The 24597-nt window shown below is 43.7% G+C and overlaps 1 protein-coding gene across 1 annotated transcript in view; it reads left to right on the top strand.

Annotated features, from left to right (window-relative positions):
• The first annotated feature begins 437 nt into the window (after positions 1–437).
• Positions 438–24597, top strand: part of LOC136582289 (SITS-binding protein-like) — a 60616-nt gene continuing 36456 nt past the window's right edge. Inside the window, exon 1 of the mRNA XM_066583208.1 lies at positions 438–1078. Coding sequence (XP_066439305.1) covers positions 614–1078 — 465 coding nt within the window. The 5' untranslated portion in view covers positions 438–613. The remainder of the gene's footprint in view (positions 1079–24597) is intronic.

Raw genomic sequence — 24597 nt, 5'->3', positions numbered from 1 at the left:
AAAAAAACACAGTTGCATGTGCAAATACGACACTTTCATTCCGGTAAAGCGTGAGCAAGTACGATTATCCTCGTGTGAAGCTGGCCTAAGGGGAGAGTTTAGGGAGTCTCTTAAGGTCAGCAGTGAAACATGCCAGAGTATTGCCAAGGCAGGATGACACCCTTGGACCTACCTTGACAAATCCAAATCTGAAATGTCCCAACGACATTGAGCACAATTCATGCAAATACATAGAAGAATGTGTTAAACTTTTTTGGAGTGTGAAGAAAGTTTTTTAGGGTCACAAGTGGTGTAATTGATTAGGTCCAGTACACATGCTGCAGACGTCATTGCTCAAGCACCTGAGACAAATCTGGCAGTGGGACGGCTCTAAGCTGATTCCTTTTAGTTGTAGCTATTTCAAGGCTCTCTCCTTCCGCTGAGAGTACAGAGTACAACTAGACTAGAATAACTTCCCTTTACTTCTTACAACATGTGTTGGGTTGAAGATGGCTTTTCAAAGTTCCCATATGAAAATGCTTTATCCGACATAATGTTTGATGTTCTTTTCTTATAGAGAAGAAACAGATTTTATTGGAGGAGTTCTAATATAAGCAGCCTGATACTGTTTGCAATGCCTCACACGCGTACAAGGAACCCCAACCCTATCCCTGACGTTAACTGGGATGTTGGACTCAAGGAAATGAACGAAACATGGAAAGGAGCCGTCGCTTGTATCGGGGTTGCAATATTCTTCATTATGACTATTGGCATTATCTATTGGCAGGTGATGGACCAACCGAACAAAAACTGGATCCTGAAAGGAGCGGTCAGTGGACTGATATGGGAAAGGAATACTCACATGTTGATACTACAGACATTGAGTGAAAACAAAACCTACGTGGAGATCGATGTAGGAAACTTTCCCGACATGGAACAAAACTTTGTTAAAAACTTATGCTGGCTCAATAAGACCGACTTTTGTTACACTTGGGATTCTATAACGGACCTTAAGATCACGCTAGAACGGAAATTCTCAGCTGGTACTGAGTGCTACAATATTACGTGGACCCCAATACACTGCGATGTTAAGTTAAAGGTAAGTGTAGCCCATCAGGAATAATGTATGTTTGTGTAATGCATAGAAAGAAAATATTCTTACCCTAAATTGTTCTTCGTGTTTTTGGGTGACGCCGGTCGATAAATGAACTTGCCAAAAATGTCATTGCATGATGTTGTAGGCAGCAGAACCCTAGGTGATATGTATGGAGGCGTACAAGCTAGCAAATTACATGAGCCTTCCAGGAAAAAAGGAACTTTCTAAGCAGTCCTTCACACCAGCATATGCGCAATTGTGCACGACTTAGCGCAAGGTGTTTGCGAGATGTACGAGTCTTTTTTTTGCTGTTGCCGCATGCCTGTTCTTTTTCCACTCACAAGGCATGGTTTTTAGCCCACCGGGCACAGCCACACCCCAATCTAAATGTCTATTTAGCTTAATGAGTTCCAGATGTGGTATTTTTTTCCTTGCGTATTTGCACCCCCCCCCTTCCATTTAATTCTACGGGAAGAGTGTGTGCGAAATGTGCATGTAAAAAAGGAAAGGTGTACAAACCCATAGCAATCAAAGGGACCAATTTTTTGAGTGTTGTGTGCAGAAATTGTGAACACACGAAAAAATGAGTGCAAATATGACCGTGTGAAGGTGCCCTAATATGCTTTTTTTATAGAAGTGGCCCCAAGTGAGCGTGGTGTTTAACATATAATCCATGGGAAGATATACATCGTTAAGGTCTATTCATAGGGACGTATTTCACACGGTATATTCACAATACGCAGACAATAGAAGGCATTGATTTCAATGGTTCAGTCACATTTCCGTATTTTGGCACGCACATTTCAGTTGTGCAAAAAAATTGAAAATATTCTATTTTTCTGCAGATTTGCGCACCAAAGGTCCTCATAGAAGTCAATGGGTGGTGCGCAAATGCGTGAAAGTCTGCGTAATTCTGTTGGGAAAAAAAGACACATCTGGAACTCATTAGACAATTTAGTCATTTAAATTGGTGCGTTTTCCCCCGCATGCAAATAAACATAACTTGAGGGTGGAAAAAGTACAGTAAAATACACGGATGCATGCGCAAAAGAAAAATCGCTAAGGCGTGCATAATTATGCATATATTTATGTGAAGCCGGCCTTCAGGGTATATTCACACGGGCGATTTTTCTGTCCAGTTTTCAGACCGCAAAAATCAGTCTAAAATCGGACGAAAATAGAAAACATTGATTTCAATGTGAATAGTCACATGGGCTTCTTTCACTTAAATGAACAATCTGAGTAAAACAAAATTGGAGGATGTCCTATTTTGGTGCAAATTTTCATACGAAAATCATCCATTCTACCGTGTTTTCCTGAAAATAAGACATACCCTGAAAATAAGACATAGCATGATTTTCCAGAATTTTTGAGGATGCAAAATGATTTTTCAGGCTTTTTGATGATGCTTGAAATATAAGCCCTACTCCAAAATTAAGCCCTGCTAACAGTTAATTAAAAAAGTCAATTTAAATAGTGTCCAGACAGCTATACATGTAAAAAAGTTAAACCTTTTTGAACAAAAATTAATATAAGACACTGTCTTATTTTCGGGGAAACACAGTAGTCTATGAGTACATTTAAAAAAGCGGATTGCACTTACATGATGTGAGTGCAATTTCTTTTTCAATGTATGTGTAGTGGCCCAGAGCTACAGGCCACTTCAAAATATCTTTCAGGTTTGTCATATGCATTTATATTTTCATCAATATGCATGAAGTGTATGTAGTGCACCTCTGCAGCACTGAAAGGGTTAAAGGGGTTGTCCCGCGAAAGCAAGTGGGGTTATACACTTCTGTATGGCCATATTAATGCACTTTGTAATGTACATTGTGCATTAATTATGAGCCATACAGAAGTTATCAGAAGTTATTCACTTACCTGTTCCGTTGCTAGCGTCCTCGTCTCCATGGTGCCGTCTAATTTCAGCGTCTAATCGCCCGATTAGATGCGCTTGCACAGTCCGGTCTTCTCCCTGGTGAATGGGGCCGCTCGTGCCGGAGAGCTGGTCCCGCGTCGTCATCGTAGCCCCGCCCCGTCACGTGTGCTGATTCCAGCCAATTAGGAGGCTGGAATCGGCAAAGGACCGCACAGAGCCCACGGTGCACCATGGGAGAAGACCTGCGGTCCACCGTGGGTGAAGATCCCAGCGGCCATCTTAGTAAGGGAAGGAAGAAGTCGCCGCAGCGCGGGCATTCGGGTAAGTACTAAACGTTTTTTTTTTTAACACATGCATTGGGTTTGTCTCGTGCCGAACGGTGGGCCTATTGAATAAAAAAAAAAACCGTTTCGGCGCGGGACAACCCCTTTAACTGTGTGGTATGTAAGATGTCTAGCAATGTATCGTTTTGTGTGTCATGTGACCTTGCTTTTGGGGTATATATGTTTATGCAAGGTGTATGTGAGAGAGAAAGCCGGTCAGTTCTTGGCCTAGTCTAGCCTGAACCAGTCTGAGAGTCGAGACACTTGGAGTATCTGATGTGTCTTTGAAGCGCTGAACACAGCATTTCCATGTGCTGTGTTAGTAAGGATGGAAGAAGCCGAAAGGTATCGCCCGTCTCACCTGGATAGCACTTATCCCAGGAGACTGCAGGCTAGCTTCAAGCCCCTGTGAGGAGATGACATTCCGCAAAGTCGAGTGTCCGCCATCGAGAGAGAGAGGACGTTCCACAGAGTCTAGTGTCCGCCGCTGAGAGAGAGAGGGAGAGAGGACGTTCCCCAAAGTCAAGTGTCCGCCATTGAGAGAGAGAGAATGTTCCACAGAGTCGAGACAGAGAGAGAACGTTCCATAGAGTTGAGAGAGAATGTTGCGCAGAGTCGAGTGTCCGCTGTTGACAGAGAGATTGAGAGACCCGGTGTGACTCTTAAATAGACTTTTCTGTGTGTGGATCCTTTATTATCCATCGGTCGCATTCGCCGCGGAGGAAGGAACAATGGCATCACCCGTGACAACATAAAGAAATAACTAAGGTAAACCAGTTCCCGGTTACCCTTTACTTTAATAGCCTGCCCTTGGCCCTGGTGGACGAGTCCCTGGCTAACCTCTGGGCAGGGGACAGTAGAGGAACCATGACAAGGCCTACGAGGGGCTGCTGATAAGTCTTTAGCTTTACCCAGAAAGAAACGAGATAGGAAGATGAAACTTTACATTTCTTCCACATACTCTCCACTGATGCCAACACACTTCTTACATCGGTATTCCAAGTTCTGTTAAGTCTTGCAAAAAGAAGGATTTCGGTTGTGCCTCAAGCCAGTCATTCATAGCAGCCATGGCATCAGAAATGGTGTGAAATTTGGTCCCCTTGAGGTGTTTCTTCAGGTTTGGAAACAGATGATAGTCAGAGGGAGCTAGATCTGGTGAATAAGGCGGATGGTCAACCAGCTGGAAGCCTAGCTCCACCAGTTTTGCCGTGGTTGCTTGTGCAGTGTAATCGGAGGCGTTGTCTTGCAGAAACAAGATTCCTTTGGACAGCTCGCCGCGCCTTTTAGCCTTCACAGCTGCCTTCAATTGGTCCAAAAGTTCAATGTAATACCTTGCATTGATGGTGGAACCATTTTGAAGGTAGTCCACTGACAGCACGCTCACCTTATCCCAGAACACAGACGCCATCACCTTAGTGGCTGACCTTCTTTGGGCGAGGAGAACCACTGTGCTTCCACTCATTTGACTGCTCCTTGGTTTCAGGGTCATACAAATAAATCCAGGTCTCATCTATAGTGACCAGTCCATCTAGGAAGTTCTTATCAGTCCGGAAACGCTGACAAATGGACCTGGAAGTTTTCATTCGCATGCTTTTCTGATCTGTTGTCAAACATTTGGGGACCCACTTTGCAGATAGCTTCTTCATGTTGAAATGTTCATGGATAATGACACAAACACGTTCACCAGAAATCCCCATGATGTCTGCTATTCCTTTAGCTTAAATTCGCTGATTCTCCAGTATGAGGTTGTGCACAGCATCGACAATCTCTGGAACAATAACCTCTCTTGGTCGTCCAGGTGGTTCCTCATCATTGGTGCTGAAGTGGCCCGTTTTAAATTTGGCAACCCAGTTCTTAACTGTAGAATATGAAGGGCATAGATCCCCCATTGTCTACGACATATCACCATGAATATCCTTCACAGGCTATCCTTGCAGAACCAAGAATTTTATCGCTCCTCTGATCTCATTTGCGGTGAATATCGCCTTAGACTCCGCCATTTTGTTTTCCTGCATGCCTAGATCACTGTTGTCATAAGCTACAAACATAACATTTTGAAAACATATATTTGGACACATAAGGCTTTCATGTGACGTAACATTCATTACCATAGAAACAAAAAAAGAACAGAAAGCCAAAGACTTATCAGCACCCCCTCGTACAACTCATCCTCGCTGTCTCCTAGTCTGGGGCCTGCTCCTCGGACGCTGCACATGTAACCATCACAACCATAATTTAAAAAAAGAAGAATTTTCTATGGAATTGTCTGTGAAACGGAGCGCAGATGCAGATTTTGTCAATTAGTGCGGATTTTGTTGCGTTGTTAGGCCTTAGTCAGACGGGCATTTTTTCGCGCGATTTGCGGATCGCATGACGGATGCTCATCCGCAAATCGCGTGACCGGTGCCCGAAAATCGCCCGAAAATCTGCTCCTAGCCACGTTTCATTAGAAACGGGCCGGAGCTGTCCAGCGCATTGCATTCAATGGAGCCGGCAATACAGCCGGCTCCATTGAAAGCAATGCGCTGCGGGCGAGCGCGGGATGAATTGTCAGGAAGGGCTTAAATATATAAGCCCTTCCCTGCAATTCATCCAGAAAAGTGTTAAAATAAAAAATATATATATACTCACCTGCTCCCGGCAGCCGGAGTTCCACGCTGCGGGCCTACAGTGGGTGTGAAGGGGGTGTGAGTCAGACCTGCCTCTGATTGGCTCAGCGCTGAGCCAATCAGGGGGCAGGTCTGACTCACACCCCCTTCACACCCACTGCAGGCCGGCCGTGCGGAACTCCGGCTGCCGGGAGCAGGTGAGTATATATATATTTTTTATTTTAACACTTTTCTGGATGAATTGCAGGGAAGGGCTTATATATTTAAGCCCTTCCTGACAATTCATCCCGCGATCGCCGGCAGCCCTTTGCTTTCAATGCAGCCGGCTGTATTGCCGGCTTCATTGAATTCAATGGGCAAACATTGTTCTTCTCTGCCACTGCTGTTACAGCGGTGACAGAGAAGAATGATTTGTCTTCTATATGTTCTCAATGGGGTCGGCGCTGCTGCCACCGGCCCCTTATTGAGCGCATATAGAGAAGAGAACAGGAATCACAGATCGCAGATAGGTGCGATCTGCGATTTCTGTTCTATAATTTATCGGACGAGCGCATAAAAAGCGCTCATGTGTCCGATACCATTGCAAAGCAATGGTTTTGAAAAATCGCCGTACGCATGCGCAAATCGCGCGAAAAAACGCCTGTCTGACTAAGGCCTTAATTGTGGAATGCGTTCTACGGAACATCTTGCAGAATTTCTAGTGCTTTTTTTTCTACACAGACTTTAATTGAGGAATTACATCTCCTGTATGTTAGAAATCCGCAACTAGAATTCCGCAAGACGTCCTTAATTCCGCAGTAGGAAGCTTTTACGCTGCAGAATTTAATCATGCGGTTTTGAAGTAAGGATGCACAGATTTTAATAGGTGTGGAAATTAGAGATGAGCGAGCGTACTCGGTTCGGGTGTTTTTGCACTCGAGCACCGCTTTTTCCGAGTAACTCACTACTGGGACGAAAAGATTCAGGGGGCGGGGTGGGGGAGCGGAGGTTAGCAGTGGAGAACAGGGGGTAGCTCTCTCTCTCCCCCCCACTCCCCTCTGCAACCCCCCGCCCCCCCCCCCCCCCCGAATCTTTTCGTCCGAGTAGTGAGTTACTCGGAAATAGCAGTGCTCGAGTTCAAAAACACCCGAACCGAGTAGATTCGCTCATCTCTAGTGGAAATCAAGCCCTATTGGGATAACATTGTGATGCAGAACTGTCTGCAAGGACTAATTCTGTCCATTTTGAAAGCCTTTTTTATACGCACGTGGAAAACGTACACACGATAGATGGGAATGACATGAGAAAAATAGCAAACTTGCAGAAAAAAATCACTATAGGCATACAGAAGCATACATCACTCATTGGCTCCCATGTTTAAAAAAAGTGTACTGCACAGTATACGCTTTGGTGAGAGCCTCTGAAAAGCATAGCCTAGTCTACTACAATATTCTATGAAAGGTATGCTGGCGAATACCAGCCTGATGGATGGAAGAAAGGATGCTCTTTTGGTGCCAAACAGGCAAATGGAGCCTTAGCTTACATTTTTTCCTTTGGTAAAAGGGGATATCTCGGACCCCCTTAGGGTGCCTTCATGTATGGGACAAAATCACCATCTACAAATTCACTCCATAATCCACATGTCCTAAATGCAGATTTTGATGCAAATCCACCGCAATTTCACTGCAAATTTTGCAGCAGATTTGTCCATCGCATGCAAAAATATTCTTAGGTTTTAGAGCCCAATTGTGATTGCTACCTTTGCACTCCTAAGGCTGGGTTCACACAGGACAGAATTGCCGCAGAATGTCTGTGCGGAATGTCCGCACGGCAATTCCACCCGCGGCTCCTAATCCCGAGATTAACCAGCAAAGTGTATGAGATTTTGCAAAAATCTTGCCCACATGCTGCAGCCAAGCCGCACTGAAACTGACATGCCGCGCAGAAAACAAAGCCGCGGCATGTCAATTCTTTTTTCATTTCCGCAGCGGCCTCTCTCCTTTCTATGGAGAGAGATGGCTGCAGCAGAGATGCAGGCGGCGAAGCCTTGGCCGCGGGTTTTCAAGCTGCGCTTATCCCGCGGAAATCTTGCCATTTTTCGGTGCGGCCAAGCAGTGAGATTTCTGTGGGATTTCCATCCCGTGAGAACCCAGGCTTATACTTCCTGGAGAGAAGGATTTATACAAATGTAGCAATTGTTACTATGGCCGCTAGCATGCTACACTAATAATGTAGTGCGCCACGGGGCTCGCCGCTATTTGCATAGTGCAGCCATTTTCATTTCTTTTGAGCGAGCCGCATGCTACTGGCACCAGATCTCCCTCCGACATATCCTTATTAAGGATTAAGAGTGTACTTATTCCAATTACAGTACCTTGAAAGAGTCCTGTAATTGGATTTATGTCACTACTTTTGGGAGGCAACTAATGGTGACATGGGAAATTTCACTTATCTATTAGACAGCCTGGAGTTTGTCAATTTCAGCATTTTTAACCCAATAAGGACCAAGCGCCATAAGTATACGGCTCTTGGTCCTGGACTTTAAATCTCACACCATCATAAATATATGGCGCAGATTTAAAGCTCTTGTCCTGCAGTCTAGCAGGAGCAGGTTGGGTGCTTTGTGTCAGAGACAGCCGAAGACCCGGAGGAGAAGCAGAACTGGTTTATAACTGCTTCTGCCTTTTCTTTTCCTGGCTATATAGCACTTAAAGGGGTTGTCTCGCGCCGAAACGGGTTTTTTTTTTCCATAGGCCCCCCGTTCGGCGCAGGACAACCCCAAGGGATGTGTTAAAAAAAAAAATGTATATTACTTACCCGAATCCCCGCTCTGCGACGTCTTCCTTCTTCCTACTTCTTCCTTCACTAAGATGGCTGCCGGGATCTTCACCCACGATGCACCGCGGGTCTTCTCCCATGGTGCACCGTGTAGCACCATGTAGCAGTCCATTGCCGATTCCAGCCTCCTGATTGGCTGGAATCGGCACACATGACGGGGCGGAGCTACGAGGACCAGCTCTCCGGCACGAGCGGCCCCATTCACCAGGGAGAAGACCGCACAGCGCAAGCGCGTCTAAAAAAGCAAGAAGACATCAGAATTAGACGGATCCATGGCGACGGGGACGCTAGCAACGGAGCAGGTAAGTGAATAACTTCTGTATGGCTCATATTTAGTGCACGATGTACATTACAAAGTGTATTAATATGGCCATACAGAAGTGTATAACCCCACTTGCTGCCGCGAGACAACCCCTTTAATGAGTGTTATATATGGAATAGTGGAAGCCGGACTGCCATTTTCTCTATTTGACCTGGCAATCATGTGTTTGCCAGCATCACATAATGGAACACAGTACAATTTCAGGGTTTCTAACCCGCATGGTTCCCCACTTAGGGTGTCTAGGGGTCATCCTCCCCGTCAGACACATGACGGACAAAGTCTAGTTCGTGCCAGACCTCAGGCTCTCAGTTCCTGATGCCATTACCACAGCTTCTATCTCTGGCTTTCAGCAGGGAACTGAATATTTCTGGAGGTTATAACTCCTCCTGACTCACTCATACAGCTGTACCTCCTGTATACAGAAGGCCCCCACACCTCCCCAATAAAGGCCCCGATAAAATCACTGCATTTGCCCCTATGGAGTCAAAGTTCCAATCTAGGGGATCTCTATGTGTCATGCTATCACGGCAGTTTTCTTCATGTCCTTTAATACTAGAAACCTTTTCACATTTTTGCATATTATCCACTACTTTCACAACATTTTCTTCAGTCTGTTCCTTAAAGGGGTTCTGTCATTAAAAAAAACCTGTACTTGCCTATTCCTCCCCAGGCAGTCTTCTTATCAGATCTTTACCTCACCTACTCAACTACTCCTGGCTCCTCCATTCCCCCGGGTCATGTCTCTTCCAGCCGACCAAATCCTCTTTTTCCTGTGACGAAGCGCACATTGCCGACATTCTGCTTCCTGCAGGGCAATGTACGCTACGTCCTTAGTGATGTAGCATTCACTGCCTAGCAGGGAATACTGATCCTTGGCAGCCTGCTTTAGTGCACAGGCACGAGGTCTCGCCACTATACATACTATGAACACTAGCGCCTGCGCACTAGACCCGATGCCTGCGCACTAGACTTGATGCTGTGCATTAAAGCAGACTGCCAAGGATCGACATTCCCTACTAGACAGTGAATGCTCCGTCACTAGTGACCGGGTACATTGACCTGCAGGAAGGAGAAAGCTGGCAATGTACGCATCATAACAGGAAAACGATCCGGCCGGCTTGTGGTGAGGTGACCCAGGGGACTAAAGGAGCGAGGAGAAGATCGGCGAGGTGAAGATCTGGTAAGGAGACTGCCTGGGGAGGAATAGGCAAGTACAGAATTTTATTTTTTTTAAATGACAGAATTCCTTTAACTAGCACTTTCCTAGCTGCCACCTCTTGACCTTGCATCTCTTGCTGCCACTCATCTTTCTCATTGTTCTCTTGACCTGCAACTTCTGAGACCTCTTTTCCAGGCTCTGTTTCTTTAGTGGCCTTTTCAGCTTCAGCAGCCTCACCTTCTGCCTTCACTTTGGTCTATTGTACTTCAGAGGATTGCTCACTCTCCATCTGTTCCTCACCTTCTCAATATCTTTACTATCATTTACGGAGGCAATTTCTTCCCTCAAGACTTTTCCAGTTTTCACAAACTGTTCACCTGTAGTGCCCAGGTCACCTTCTAAGCACAATTTGGCATGCTTTACTGCTTGTATCTATTTTTCAAGATTCTCCAACAGGGTCTTCATTCCTTCTACTGGTTGTTAGAGCACGCTCTTGAGCTTTTCTTTTACCAGAGTTCTCTTTTTGGTATCCGTCTTGGTGCTAATCCAGTCTTGTATTTCCACACGCACCTGCTTGTTTAGCCGTTCTGCCTCGGCCTTCATTTCAGGGGCCTCTTCCAGGGTCCACACCAAGGAGAGCACTTTGACTTCTTCCTCCTGAGCCCTTTCTTCAGCTCGCTCATATTCAATGGCATATCATGATTTTCTCTTCAGTAAGCCACTGTTCACACATCTTCTGTTTCTTCTTCCAGTTGGACACCATCTGACAATGGTGACCAAGCTCCACAATAATATTTTCTAATTCCTGCTGAAGACTCATTTTAAACTTCTCGTAATTTATCATAGGCAGTTGCTTTTTCTTTATTGATCTCTAGCTTCCAGTTCCTCTATGGTTTCGCTCTCTTGCTCTTCAACAGAGACCAAGCATGCAGGGTTCTCCTTTTTCTTTGTCATATCTGCAGTCATGTTCTGAAGTATTGAAATCTGCTTTGACAGGTTTTTCTTTGTTTCTGCATCTCCGTCTAACTGCTTGAAGAACACATTTTTCTCATCTCTCATAGGCAAACTGGAGCAAATTCAGAGAAGAGCAACCAGGATAGGTAGTGGTCTGCAAATCATATTCTATGAAGAACGGTTAAAGGATCTGGGAATGTTTAGCTTGCAGAAGAGAAAGCTGAGAGGAGACTTAATAGCGGTCTACAAATATCTGAAGGGCTGTCACAGTGCAGAGGGATCAGTCCTATTCTCACTTGCACAAGGAAAGACTAGAAGCAATTGGAAGAAACTGAAAGGGAGGAGACACAGATTAGATATTAGACAGTGAGGGTGATCAATGAGTGGAACTGGTTGCCACTGGGGGTGGTGAGCTCTGCTTCAATGGAAGTCTTCAAACAGAGGCAGGACAAATATCTGTCTGGGATGATTTAGTGATCCTGCACTGAGCAGGGGGTTGGACCCGATGACCCTGGAGGTCCCTTCCAACTCTATCATTCAAGGATTCTATGATCTTCAATTTGTTTCAACCTGGTACTAAGGTCAAGCTTCTGACTAATTATTTCTTGCAACAATTTCTGAGAATCTTCAATCTGAGCTTTTAATTCCACCTGCAATCTATTCACCTTCTCAGACAGCTCTGCCTGTACTCTGTTACCTCAAGTGATTTTTACTTGCAGCTTTTGAAGTTGGGCCTCTACCCTTTTTCCCTTGTCTTCAGAGTCACTCTTGTCTTGCAGTTGTACCTTAATCTCACTGTTCAACTCATTACGTTCCCTTTCCAGAGCCTGCTTAGTTTGCTCCAACTGTTTGGACAGTTCCTCCATAACTTGAGCATAATTCTTTTTAAGCTCCTGGATTCGAGTTTCATGAATTTCAGCTTTCTCAACTAAGCTTTTCTTCAACTGGGGTACCTCTTGCTCATGGAGTGCTTCTTGAGCTTCTTTGACATCCAGCATATCTTCCAAGAGCCTTATTTCTTTTTTTGCCTGGTGGCAAGCATTTTTCTCAGATTCTGAGTTTTCCTGAAGTTCACTTGCCAGAGACTCCAATTCACGAAGTCACAGTGGTATGTAATATCTATATTAGTCCAAAGCTAAGGCCATCACAGATATAGAATTTAAAATTTCACTTTTATTTGGAATTAATATATAAAAAGGATCAGGGCCTACTAACAAAACAAAACATAAAACATATAACACAAGACAGACAGATCCACGCCAGTGGGGTCCCGGGAAATATAGGGGAGGGAGAGAGGATATCACCAACTCCCGTATATTCTTTCCCAGAAAAGCACCAAGAGTCTTTATTTTAAAGACTTTTATGTGTAAGAGGTTTAGATCAATGTCTTTTGGTGTATTACACTTTATTAAATGGTGCGTTTCTTGTACTTTTTTTCACCATTTTTCTCATGAAAACTCTCCAAAACAATAAAATGAGAATTTTATTGGTATAGCTCGTGTACAAGAAATTTCTGTTATTACGTAGATATAGTTGTTGTTCGAAGGATGAGAGCTTTTTATTTTATTGCTCATATAGAGAACTTCTGCTTTTGCTCAACAATAAGAGCTTATTTTTGGAGTTTGTTTTTGCTCGCATAGAAAACTTCTGCTTTTGGTTGACGCGTTTCTGTATCGGAATGACCGATAGTTCATCAGGAGCCAGGCGAAAAATATGCCCTTGAGTGAGCAGAGAGGAGTTTACTAACTGAAAAGGTATAACAGAAGAATAACTCAGATGTGTCTGTCAATATTTCATCAAAGAGGATACTCCCACTTGCCTTATTATAATATGTTGCTTGACCCTAACAATATTCGGGTTCGCCAGCATACTCTACCCATCTATAGATCAATACACCTGGATCTAAGTTAGCTCGCAATTAGAAGCTGAAGGTAGACATGGGGGGTGTGTCACTCTGGAGTGAGAAATCTTAGATGTGCACTATGTGCATCGTGTGAGGATAATGCACACGATCCGTATAAGTGCTACCTGCATCTGTACGGAATAACCAGGTTTACTTTGGTATATGGCATAGGACCATGAACCGTACACTAGGGCTGGTGGCTACTAAATGAACAGCTACCAGGTTAAATACCTATTGGCCCAGCAGGTTAAAAGGATGTGCGCACAACATATGCAGGCACTATCAGAGTAGAATCTATCTTAGATGGCCCCCAGTGTCTCTGAGTGGTCAGTCTAGACCAGTGAGTCGTCTGCCAGGACTAGTAGCTTCACATGAACCAGCTGCCAGATTGTAAATTCGTTAATTCAGTCTGGGACAATGCTCAAGTCCAGCCTAACTGCTATTAGTAACTGCCACAATGGCACAAAGCAATTTTAAGCTAGCTATACTAGTCAGCAGAGCGAGAGAGATAGAGTAGAGTAAGGCAAAGAGAGATGTTAGGAGTAATCTCCAGCAGCGCCTGCGGCTCTGATGGTGAGCTTTAGGCATCTCCAATTCACCATTTTTCTTAGCTAACTGCATTTTCAACTCTGCCACTTGTGTTGAAATCCCCATCCTATAATGAAAACGCATCATGAAACATTGCAGTTACATTGTTGTAAGTGCAATTTCTTGACACGTCTCTCCTATGCCCCAGTGCACACTGTGCAGTTTTCACTGCACCAGCCCACAAAACATTTGTGACAGCAACATAAGAAAGTCCCCCAACTTGTTTGGCAGCCATCCTCTGCTACAGGACCTTCATTGCTCACGACAACCCCACTTTCAGCCTTCTGGCCCTTTAAATGCAATCTCTGTTCACCATTTTCTGCCAGCACATCCTCCACCAATTGTGGCAACCTGGGGGCATCACCATCTTCTCCATCCAAGATAGTTGGCACTATACCATAGAGACTCAGGACCACCTGATGACTTGAAATTCTGGCTTCTGTTTTATTTCACACAGCAAATCATTTACAACATCACACCCTGGAACATAGTACTATTGCAGGTTTTCCAACCTATAAGATGCTTGTCACTATTCCCCACCCAGGGTGTCTTGGGGTCATCCTGCCCTGTCAGACAAGTGTCAGACCCTAGTCTGGTCCATACCAGACCTCAGGCAGTTACCACAGCCTCTCTCTCTGGCTTTCAGGAGTGAACTGAGTGTGTCTGGAGCTGTACCTGCTGATTAACACACCTTCCAGTCCACAGAAGGCCTGTTTACAGCCCCCGGCAGGCCATTCTGTGCACCGCCTTGCCACAATACATATGATAAACATTTAGAACATTCTGCACTTCCCAATTCTGTTTATTTTTACCTCAAAGTTATTAAACCAGTTATTACTTGGAGGCAGTACAGGATGGTGGGTTTTATGGTGGGTTTTATAAATATATACTGCCTTTTCATGCATATGTCATATTTTGGATGCTATTAGAGATGAGTGAGGGCACTTGCTAAGGGCAAATATTCGAGCAAATATTGCCTTTTGTGAGTACCTGCCCGCTCGTCTCAAAAGATTCAGGTGCCGGTGGGGGTGAGCGGTGAGTTGCGGGAGTGAGCAGGGGGGAGAGAGAGAGAGAGAGAGAGAGAGAGAGAGAAAGAGATCTACCCCCCGTTCCTCCCCACTCTCCCCCACAGCTCCCCGCCCCCCGCTGGCACCCGAAGCTTTTGAGACGAGCGGGCAGGTACTCGCAGAAGGCACTACTCGCTCGAGTATTTGCCCTTAGCGTGTACGCTCGCTCATCTCTAGATGCTATGTATTGCATTTTTTATACTTGGCATTGTTTATGAGGCAGCCTAGTATAGCGGGCTTTGATATGTACTCTAAGTTTTTAACATTCACCTAATAAAGGTTATATTTTATATTATATTTAATTATCTTCTGACCCCCTATTGCATTACTTACAATATTTATTCACTGAGCTTACTGAGCTTTTCTGGTGTGGGTATGCTGCTAGCTTGCTTGTATCTGCACAATCAGAATAAAGGTACACTGCCTATCAGTGCAATATATATTGTCTTTTTCTTATGACTTGCCAAACAAATTCTGCACAAGGTACCATCTAACCTAAGCCTGGACTGCTTATTGGTACTGGGAGCACATGCCCCACCAGCACCTGGCTACACCTCAGATGCACCGGACCATTTTATGTAGGTGTTTTTAACCACTATTGGGTAAACATATACGACAACCCTATGCAATGTGCATGGTTTAATGGGACCATGAAGACAAACTGTCCATTCCAGATATACAAATGTCATATGTGTGGGTTTGATTATATTTGCTGCTGTATCCAAGTAACTCATCATTTGCATCTCGTTCTGATCATTCAACGGTTTCTCCAACAGTAGGATGACATACATATTGTGGTATTTGCTGACTGGAAATCTAACAGTAATGTGAGATGGAAACCCAGGACAGTTTATGAATAATCTATGGTTTAGTATAGTCACAGTTTTAATTATTTCTAATTTAGGGTCCTTGGAAAAATTTCAATGATGAAGCACTTTAGGGTGGAACCACTGCTTAGTCATGACTCTCACATTTCAGTTTACAAATAACCCTGTTCTTTGCACAAGACCTCTAAATGTAGAAGATACTTTGTGTTAACTTCTGATTCTACAGCATTATTTCCAAATGGTAGAAACCATTAAAGAATAAAAGATGTTAGAATATAAATCCGAGTCTGTAAGCTTAGTCTTCCATGATGGGGTTGCAGCTCTTTGGAAAGTGATGACCGTTGGGCTGACGTCACTCAAAACTTTGCATGTTTCCAAGGGAAGCTGGTAGGACTTTCACTGAAATTAAAGGGCTTATCCAGGACTTTTACTATTAATGACCTATCCTCAGGATAGGTCATCAATAGTATATTGGCTGGGGTCTGCTGTTCAGAATCCTCACTGATTAGCTGATTGCAAGGCATACTGCCAGTGCGAACAGAGCTGAAAGAAGATAGTGCTGTCAACATTGAAGTGGCACAGGTTGGTATTACATCAGATTTAATGGCAGCTGTGCCTGCAATACCAACTTGGGCCACTGCAATATAGACAGTTCTATCGGATTCCTATCTGAGTACTATCTGCACTGACAGCAAGCCTGGTGATTAGCTGATTGGCGTGGCTCCTGAGCAGCAGACCCCTGTCGATAATTATTGATGACCTATCCTGGTGAAGATTATGAAAGTTGAAATGGTATGGTGCTCACTTCACCATTACAATCTAGTTATCATAGTGGTCTTGAATCTAGACTTCCATTGATAACAGGTATTTAATAGTACACATGAGTTCAGATGCCTTTATGTCGGAGTCCAGGTATAAAAAAAAATCTGGTAGCTGTATATGGTAAAAACAACAAAAAACACCTACTTACCTGTTAAATCCCCACTCCTCTTTTTTAATGTTCCCATGATCCCCTACCAGTTTCTATGCTCCATAATGGTACATGACCACTGGTGGTTAATCACTGGCTGTGTGCCCCACTAATTGCTTCTGTAATGTAAACAAGGACAGTTGACCATCCGCTCAAGAGCAGCGAGGGATTAAACTGCATAACTAGTTGACAGAATATTATACATTTTTTGGGATCAGCAAAAATGGCATGGTGCCATGCTAGCCAGAAAAATCTATATGCTTATACTCTTGTATAAATAGGACAAAAGTTTTATAGAAGTGCTATCTTTATTGGCTAACCAGGACACCACAGGCATTTTCTGCAAACTTTACACTCTGGTATCACTATGGGTACAAAATGTCACCACAGCATGCTAAACTTTTCATGGCCAAACTAGAGGAAGAATTTTTGCTAACCTGTATGATTGAACCTCAAGTATACTTTCGGTTATATTGATTATCTGCTCATAATCTGGACTGGCTCTGAAGATGAGTTGTTGGCTTTCGACAAAAATTTCAACACGTTCCATCCTATGAACAGGCCCACTGAGCCGATATATCTCAAATACATTTTCTAGACACAACCACATACATCAATAACAATACCATGGAAATATCAAGCTACCATAAACCTGCAGGCCGTCCATCATATCTGAGATGGAACGGCTTTCATCCACGACACATAAAGAAGTACGTCATCTATAGTCAAGCTCTGAGATCCGGATCTGTTCATACAATGAAGACAGAAAACACATCTGTCATTCGTGAGGAATATATTCCTCCAACAGGGATACCATCCACTAGTTATAGATGAGTAGATCCATAGAGCCACAAGGATTCTAGCCTATTGGAATGCAAATGAAAGAGAACATCAAGATGCCCTTAATGGTCTTACACAACCCCGAGATGAAGATATTGAGGAAAATCATGGCTGATCTCTAATCCTTATTCCACAAAGTCAACATACATAAAAATACTCCCAGATTTACCTCTCTTCTCATACAAACAGCCTCTGAATCTAAGGAATCTCCTCATCACCATCAGAGACTGGCATTTTCCCTTGTAACAGCAAAAAATACAATACCCGTACCCACGTCCAATCAACAAGTCCACATACCCAAAACACAAGGGGACTACAAAATCACCGGCATTCTCCAACGTGATGTACAAGGTGCCCTGAAGGAATATGGATGGGGGAAACTAAGCGGAAACTACAGTCCAGGATGAATCTGCACAGGCATACAATAATGAAGAAGCATGATACGCCTGTTGGAAGGCACTTCTCAGGGTCACACTACAGTATAACAGATGTAAAGTTCTTAAAGGGAATCTATCAGCTTGAATATTCTGTCCAAACTGCAGGCATTAAGTTATAGAACAAGAGGAGCTGAGCAGATTGATATGTAGTTTTATGGGGAAAAATTTAGTAGATCTTGTATTTTATTCATTTGGACCCCCACCGATCATGACAACAGGGGTCCCAGAGAGATCTCTGAATTAATGGAGCAGTAGTCACAATCCTACAAATTCCTGATTACTGTTACATCCTAAAATGGAAAATTGAGCTACCACTCTGAATAGAGCAACCCTGTGGGTCACACCCTATTCTGGAGTCCCTGATGTGCCCTACACATACCAAACTTGTCACCTTCCCAACCTGTTTCTTTCAAAAACACTGGGTTCATCATGGCACTGTTTACTGTGACAAAATGCCAGTAGGCTTCACTAAATTGAGCATAAGTAACTTTTCTAAAAGGTTCCATCTCCAAGAGACTACAAAAGCTGTGTATGGCAGCAGCAACACTTCATAGTCTACATATTTTGTATGTTGTAGGGCATATCAGGGTCTGCAGTATAGGATGAGACCCACAGGGTTGCTCTTCTCAGAGTGGTAGCTCTGTTTTCCATCTTGGTGTGTAACAGCAATCAGGGATTTGTAGGGTTGGTTAGTTACGCAGCACCAGAATCAAACTCATAAAATAAATACAGTACCAGAATCAAACTCAACATAAAGACAGCAAACCTTGTGGACTTCCATTCTCATTAATGGTAGGAACCCCCCCCCCCCTATCCCCCCTCACACACACAATTACAGTTATTCCCTAGCCTGTGGATAGGAGATAAATGGGACATGTCTGTTGGAATTTAAGCTTCGCTCCCATCCTCTGTTTCTGGATCATTAACTATGGTAAAGGCCAGAGGTGTAACTTGAAGCTCCCGGGCCCCGATGCAAAACTTGTAACAGGGCCCCAACTATAATGCTTTACTCAGAGTACTGGGTTCCCTATATGGAGAAGAGAGGCCTTATGGGCCCCCTAAGGCTCCTGGTGCAACCACATCCCCTGCATCCCCTATAGTTACACCCCTGGTAAAGGCTCTTCCAGTAGTAGAGGAATATTATTTCCATATGTTGTATACTACTACATATGCAGTTTGCCTATAGCTCACCAATCCCTCACATAATACGCTATGTTTCCAGGTTCATCTGTGGGAACAAGGGTGCTTTGATTTGTTAATATGATTTTCGCCCTTAGGTCATGTGAGTTACTAAACCTAGTTAATCTTGTCTTGGGAATGTAAAAAAAAACACGTAATGGCTATATAGGATTTGCACTGAGGCTAATAAGTTACTTGACCAAAGTTCACACACAGACACTCCAGTTAGCAAATCACAGATCCTAAATTGTTTTTAGTTTTATTTCAATGTAGTTCTATTAATTAGTATTATTAACCTGCTGTTAGGATGTAGCAAGTCCTCTCTCCTCATTATGAAGGACTTTAGTGAACAGCTGAGGAGCGGCAACAAGTGGCAGTTGGGAACAAGTTTAATCTAAGTGTCATTTACTGATGAGGAGTGAGTTCTCATGATTTCCTATGAAACCCCTACATGAAGAGTGAGTGTCTTATTCATTAATCCAGCCATTTACTTATTACGCTAGGGCTATACCTAGGCTTGTTCTAGTAAGACTTTTTTTCTATAGAGTAGTTGAAACCTTAAAGGGAACCTGTCACGTCTCCACAACCCCATGAACTAAGTTATGGTGCTGTTAGGGGGCGTGACAGGTAGCCTGGTGATGTATTTTGTTTATACTCGCCCACTTCCGCTAGAGTCTTGTGCGCATGCTTTCCCATAGACTTGTTTAGGAGACTCACGCACAGGACTCTGAAAAGAGTTAGATTTTTGTGATGTGCGCCAACTTCCGATGGGAACACTGCTGGATGGCGGGAGCGGGTGAACAGGGACATGATAGAAATAGCAGAGGTATATATAATGTGTTAAATAAGTTTTAGTAATTTGTTTCTGTGGGGAGGAAATGGAACTCTTTCCAGAAATTCCACCATTTTTGGGTTTTATTTGTATGGCCTTTACTGTTCTGTAAAAAATAAGAGGATTATTTTCTTATACGGTTACTGTGATACCAGGTTGATATAGGTTTTTAACATTTTTCTACTACTTTTGCACAATAAACGCATGTTTAGGGCGCGGTCACATGAGCGTTTCTTTTTTTTAAGTGCACGTATAGGTGCTAAAAAAAGAATAGCACATCGGGTGCATTTGTGCTCGCATGTCCTATCTTTTGCAGGTGCGATTTGATTTTTTTCTTTAGCGTTTCTAAAAAAAACGTACATGTGACTACTTTCAATGGAAAGCATTGGTTCTAATATAGGCAATTTTTTAGCACGCCTATACATGTGCTAAAAAAAAAAATCGCTCTTCTGCCCTCAGCCTTATAAAGAAAAACAATTAAGGGTGCATTCACACGAGCGTGTGCCAAACATAGGTGTGCACAAAACTGCGCACCCATGTACGTGCACAAATACTCGTGAATGCAGGTCAGTGTCCATTGCCTTCAATGGGGCCGCGGCTGCTGGCAGTGGCCCCATTGAAGGCAATAGTCTGCCGACAACCCCTGCAGTGATTTTCAGAGACGGGCTTTAAATATAAGCCCTTCCCTGAAAATCATCCCTGTTTATATATATATATATATATATATATATATAAAATAAAACGTGTATATATAATCACCTCTCTGCCACTGCTGTGTAAATATTCCCCACGGGGAGTCCCCTTGTCACTGAGCACTATGAGGGCACTGTCACAGTGATCAGTGCCAAGGGGACTCCCCACGGAGAGTAAAGAGTCCCCCGCCACAGCTGTGGCAGAGGATTTTTTCGTCCCTGTGGGGAGTAAAGAATCTCCTGCCACAGCTATCACAGCTGTGACAGCTGTGGCAGAGGATTGCAATGTTTTCCCATTGTTTTCAATGGGACTGGCACTTCTGCAGTCCCATTGTAAGCAATGGGCTGCTGGCAAGCCCTGCAGGGATTTTCAGGGAAGGGCTTTAAATATAAGCCCTTCCCTGAAAGTCATCCCTAGAATGTGTTAAAATTTTTTTTAAAAACGTACTTACTTCTTCTCAGCTGCTGGGTCTCAGGCGCATCCAGCCATGTCTTCTGCACTGCTCTGAATCTCTTTCAGCTGTATCTGATTGTCTGAGTGCTCAACCAATCACAGGCAGCGTTACGCCATTTATTGAATTCAATGGGACTGCATAGGCGCCTATCCCATTGAAAGCAAGGGGAGAACATCGCGATCCTCTGCCACAGCTGTGGCAGGGGATTCTTTACTCCCCATGGGGAGTCCCCTTGTCACTGAACACTGTACTGTCACAGTGTTCAGTGAAAAGGGGACTCCCCGCTGAGGAATATTGACGCAAACCAGGGACCTACCGTTTGCACATCTGCTGTATGTAGGAAATACCAGCTACTATGTTTTAACATTATTTTGAAATTCCAGTATGAAGTATAAGCATAATTAGCAACTCGTGTGATTGTAGTGATTTTGAAGATATTTTCAAGCTACTATAAACAGCAATTTCATAGTGATTTTTTTGCAGTGAGATCTAAAATTTCTAGGTGTAGCCATAACCTCACAAATGTATTAAAAAAAAACACTTGGAGGAAATTAGTAAGTGATTTACTCCATCTTCCTGGCATAAAAAAGTTGAGCGTCTTGGCCCATGCCACATTTGTACTAAATTTTGCAACGTTTTACTTCTCTGATCACTTTTCAAAAGTGGCGAGAAAAGTGAGTCTGACATGTTTACTATCATTTTTGCCAGAAATTGGCATTAATTGCAGTGCAAATCTACACCGGCTCATAGCAGGCATAGATTTTAATTTGTGATCCACAGACAGCCAAAGATGCATCAAATGTATTAATTGGCATGCACCTCTAAACAAATTTGATGACTCTTACTCCACTGCACATCAGTTTGAGACTGGTATATGAGACACCAGTCTAATTAAACGCCTCCATAGAAATTTCAATCGATTTAATTAATTAGTTTTATGACTATAGGCTCCCACCTTCTGTTCATTTACAAAGGATGGGATTTCTTTTCTTTCGTTGATTCCGTTGTCAAATTGATATTCCCTGTGACCCAGTCACTAGCATGCAGATCTTGTTCTCCAACATATAGCTCCATATCCGGTACACAGATCATATTCTCTAATATACAGCTTCAAGTCACACAACCTGTCCTCCAGTGAAAGCTGCTAAGACTCTCGTACACGGATCATGTTCACCAATGTGCAGCCCCCAGTCTCCAGTACACATGCTGCATCTACATTCAGGGTAAAATCTATTAAGACTGGTGATCCATAGGCTGGTCTTAATCCAAAGAAGGCTTGAGTAAAATGCTACAAATTTATAAAGAGACGCAAGCCTCTTAATAAATTTGGTTCATCTTTGAGTTGTACGTGCACTAGAAAATCAAAAGTGGCCTGCGGAAGTGGCCTACGCTGAACAGACCCCATTAACTATAATGGAGTCTATTCGATTTCTGCTGAGCTGCCCAGCTTTCTTGGCATTTTGAGCCAGATCTGCGATGGAACCTCCGATTGGATGTTCCAATGCAGATATGAAACTACCCTAAGACAGTTATGAGTAGGTGCAGATTTGGGACATAATTTTCCAGAATATAGATTATGATAAATTTGTTAGTCCATGTTGTCCCTGCCCCTATCACTTTACCAGGACCACTTGGAAAGCGACCCAGTGTCTGATCTAGAAGGATCTAACAGGGTTCAATCATACCTATAGATGTCATCCAAATGTTCTCTATTTGAGTTCATGGGCGATTAGAAAAGAACTCAAGTAAATTTAATGCTTTTGCCTGAATTTAGACTTGATTCCTAGCCAGGGAAAACCCAATCTCTCTGCTGTCTAAAGTAGACTATAGAAAGATGCCCCCTACCTCCATATAGGGGCGCATCTGCCAAGAGGTGAGTTGATGCAAAAAAAAGAAGGCTGGACTGGGTGGCGCAACTCTTAATAACTACTCAAAGAGGCCAACGGCTAAAAACTTGACTCCTCCTTACACCTGTCACATCCTCTAAGCAAACACAGCTAGGCTCCTGCCTCGCCAGTAGGCTGCACTTCCTCCAGCCATTCTGAGGAAGGAGCTGCATCCCAAAAGCTGTTAATGTGCTGGTGTTTAGCCATTGGCCTCTTTGACTAACTGAGTTGTCCCGGCAGACCAGACTTTTTTCTCTTTTGCACTAAACCTTTATGCCTGGTGTATCCCTATGGCATTTACCAAGCCAGAACCACCTTAGGAACACTTCCAATATAATTCTCTTAACTTCACCACATCAATTGAATATTAAATCCAGCCAGAGTAGCTTCACTTCTTGTACATTATGAGGTGAGTTGAGCCACTCATCTTAGGCACTGCTACCTCGTGGGAAGGAAGAAGGGGAGGCGGTTTGGTGGCCAAAGTTAACAAAAAGTAGTTGCAGTGTCAATATGAACTGTTTATAAGCAACTATCCTGAATGAGCTGCATCTACAGAGATTATACTGAAGGATTCTAGGCTTGCCATGTATTTTAGCCTATTAAGCCCTGCCAGTAGCAGGGCTTAATATGCTGCCTGTGAAAGTCCAATATATGCCAATACAGAAGTATTGCAGTATATTACGCAAGTGATTAGATCAGTGTTTCCCAACTCCAGTCTTCAGGGACCCCCAACAGGTCATGTTTTCAGGATATCCTATGGTAAGAACACCTGGGGCAATGTCTGAGGCACCGACAATAATTACATCACCTCCCGCCCCCTCTCTGCCCCTTGTTGGCAGCCAGCAATGGGAGGGGCAGGATGGGGCGGGAGCTTAGCAACTAGCTCTGTTCCTGCCCCACCCCCTGCCATTGCAAACAGCAAGCAAGGGGCAGAGAGGAGAAGGGGAGGGAGTTTAGCAGTCACGCTGCTAAACTCCCTCCCTTCTCCTGCAGCTGTCATTGGCTCCCATAGGAGTCTATGGCAGTGGTCGTATTCCAGTCAAAAGATCTTTCCTGGTCAGTGTAATAATGCCCAGATGAAATGAGCTATCTTGACCAGCCGCGCACTTTTACGCTGAGGGAATACGCCCGTGTGATCTGATGAATTGGAATCCAATGCATCAGACGGTAGCATATATGGGCCGATCCTGAAAACACCCGCTGATATATGCTTGTGTACATCGAGCCTAACATACAGAATAAAATGAAAATGTCCTTTTCAATGTACTATACATGTTCTAAAAACCAGACCCCCAAAACATGTCAGAATTGCATTTTTTTTCAATTTCCACTCCAAAATAAAAAAGCTCTTGAAATGAAAAATGAAAAAAAAAAAAAAAAAAATGTCAAGTCTTCAAGGGGTATGTTTGTTTTTTAAAGGTAGCGCTCATTTCAATGGGTGACACATCGCCGTTTAAAAAACGCTGAAACGCCACGATAAACGCTGTACAAAACGGTGTAATGAGAGCGGAATAAGGGCCATTTACACGGCCGATTATTGTGCAAAATTCATTAAAATGAGCGAGTAGCCAGCGGTGATCTGTCTAAATGCTTAGCACGAGCGCCAACAATCTAGCAGTGACACCATCGATGGTACAGTCATTTAGAAGTCTGTCTTCCCATCTAAATGGGACATTAGCTGTAGTGTTGCATCCTCTGTGAAGCTGCAGGATGCCGCCTGGGGCAAGAGGCTCCATTCGTCTTATGTTCAATGCTTTCCTGGTTCCCAGTATAAAAAGTTACC

This window comes from Eleutherodactylus coqui, chromosome 11 (assembly GCF_035609145.1).
Source record: "Eleutherodactylus coqui strain aEleCoq1 chromosome 11, aEleCoq1.hap1, whole genome shotgun sequence".
NCBI classification, from domain to species: domain Eukaryota; kingdom Metazoa; phylum Chordata; class Amphibia; order Anura; family Eleutherodactylidae; genus Eleutherodactylus; species Eleutherodactylus coqui.
Note: the sequence above shows the minus strand (reverse complement) of the source record. Positions and strands in the feature narration are given on the sequence as shown.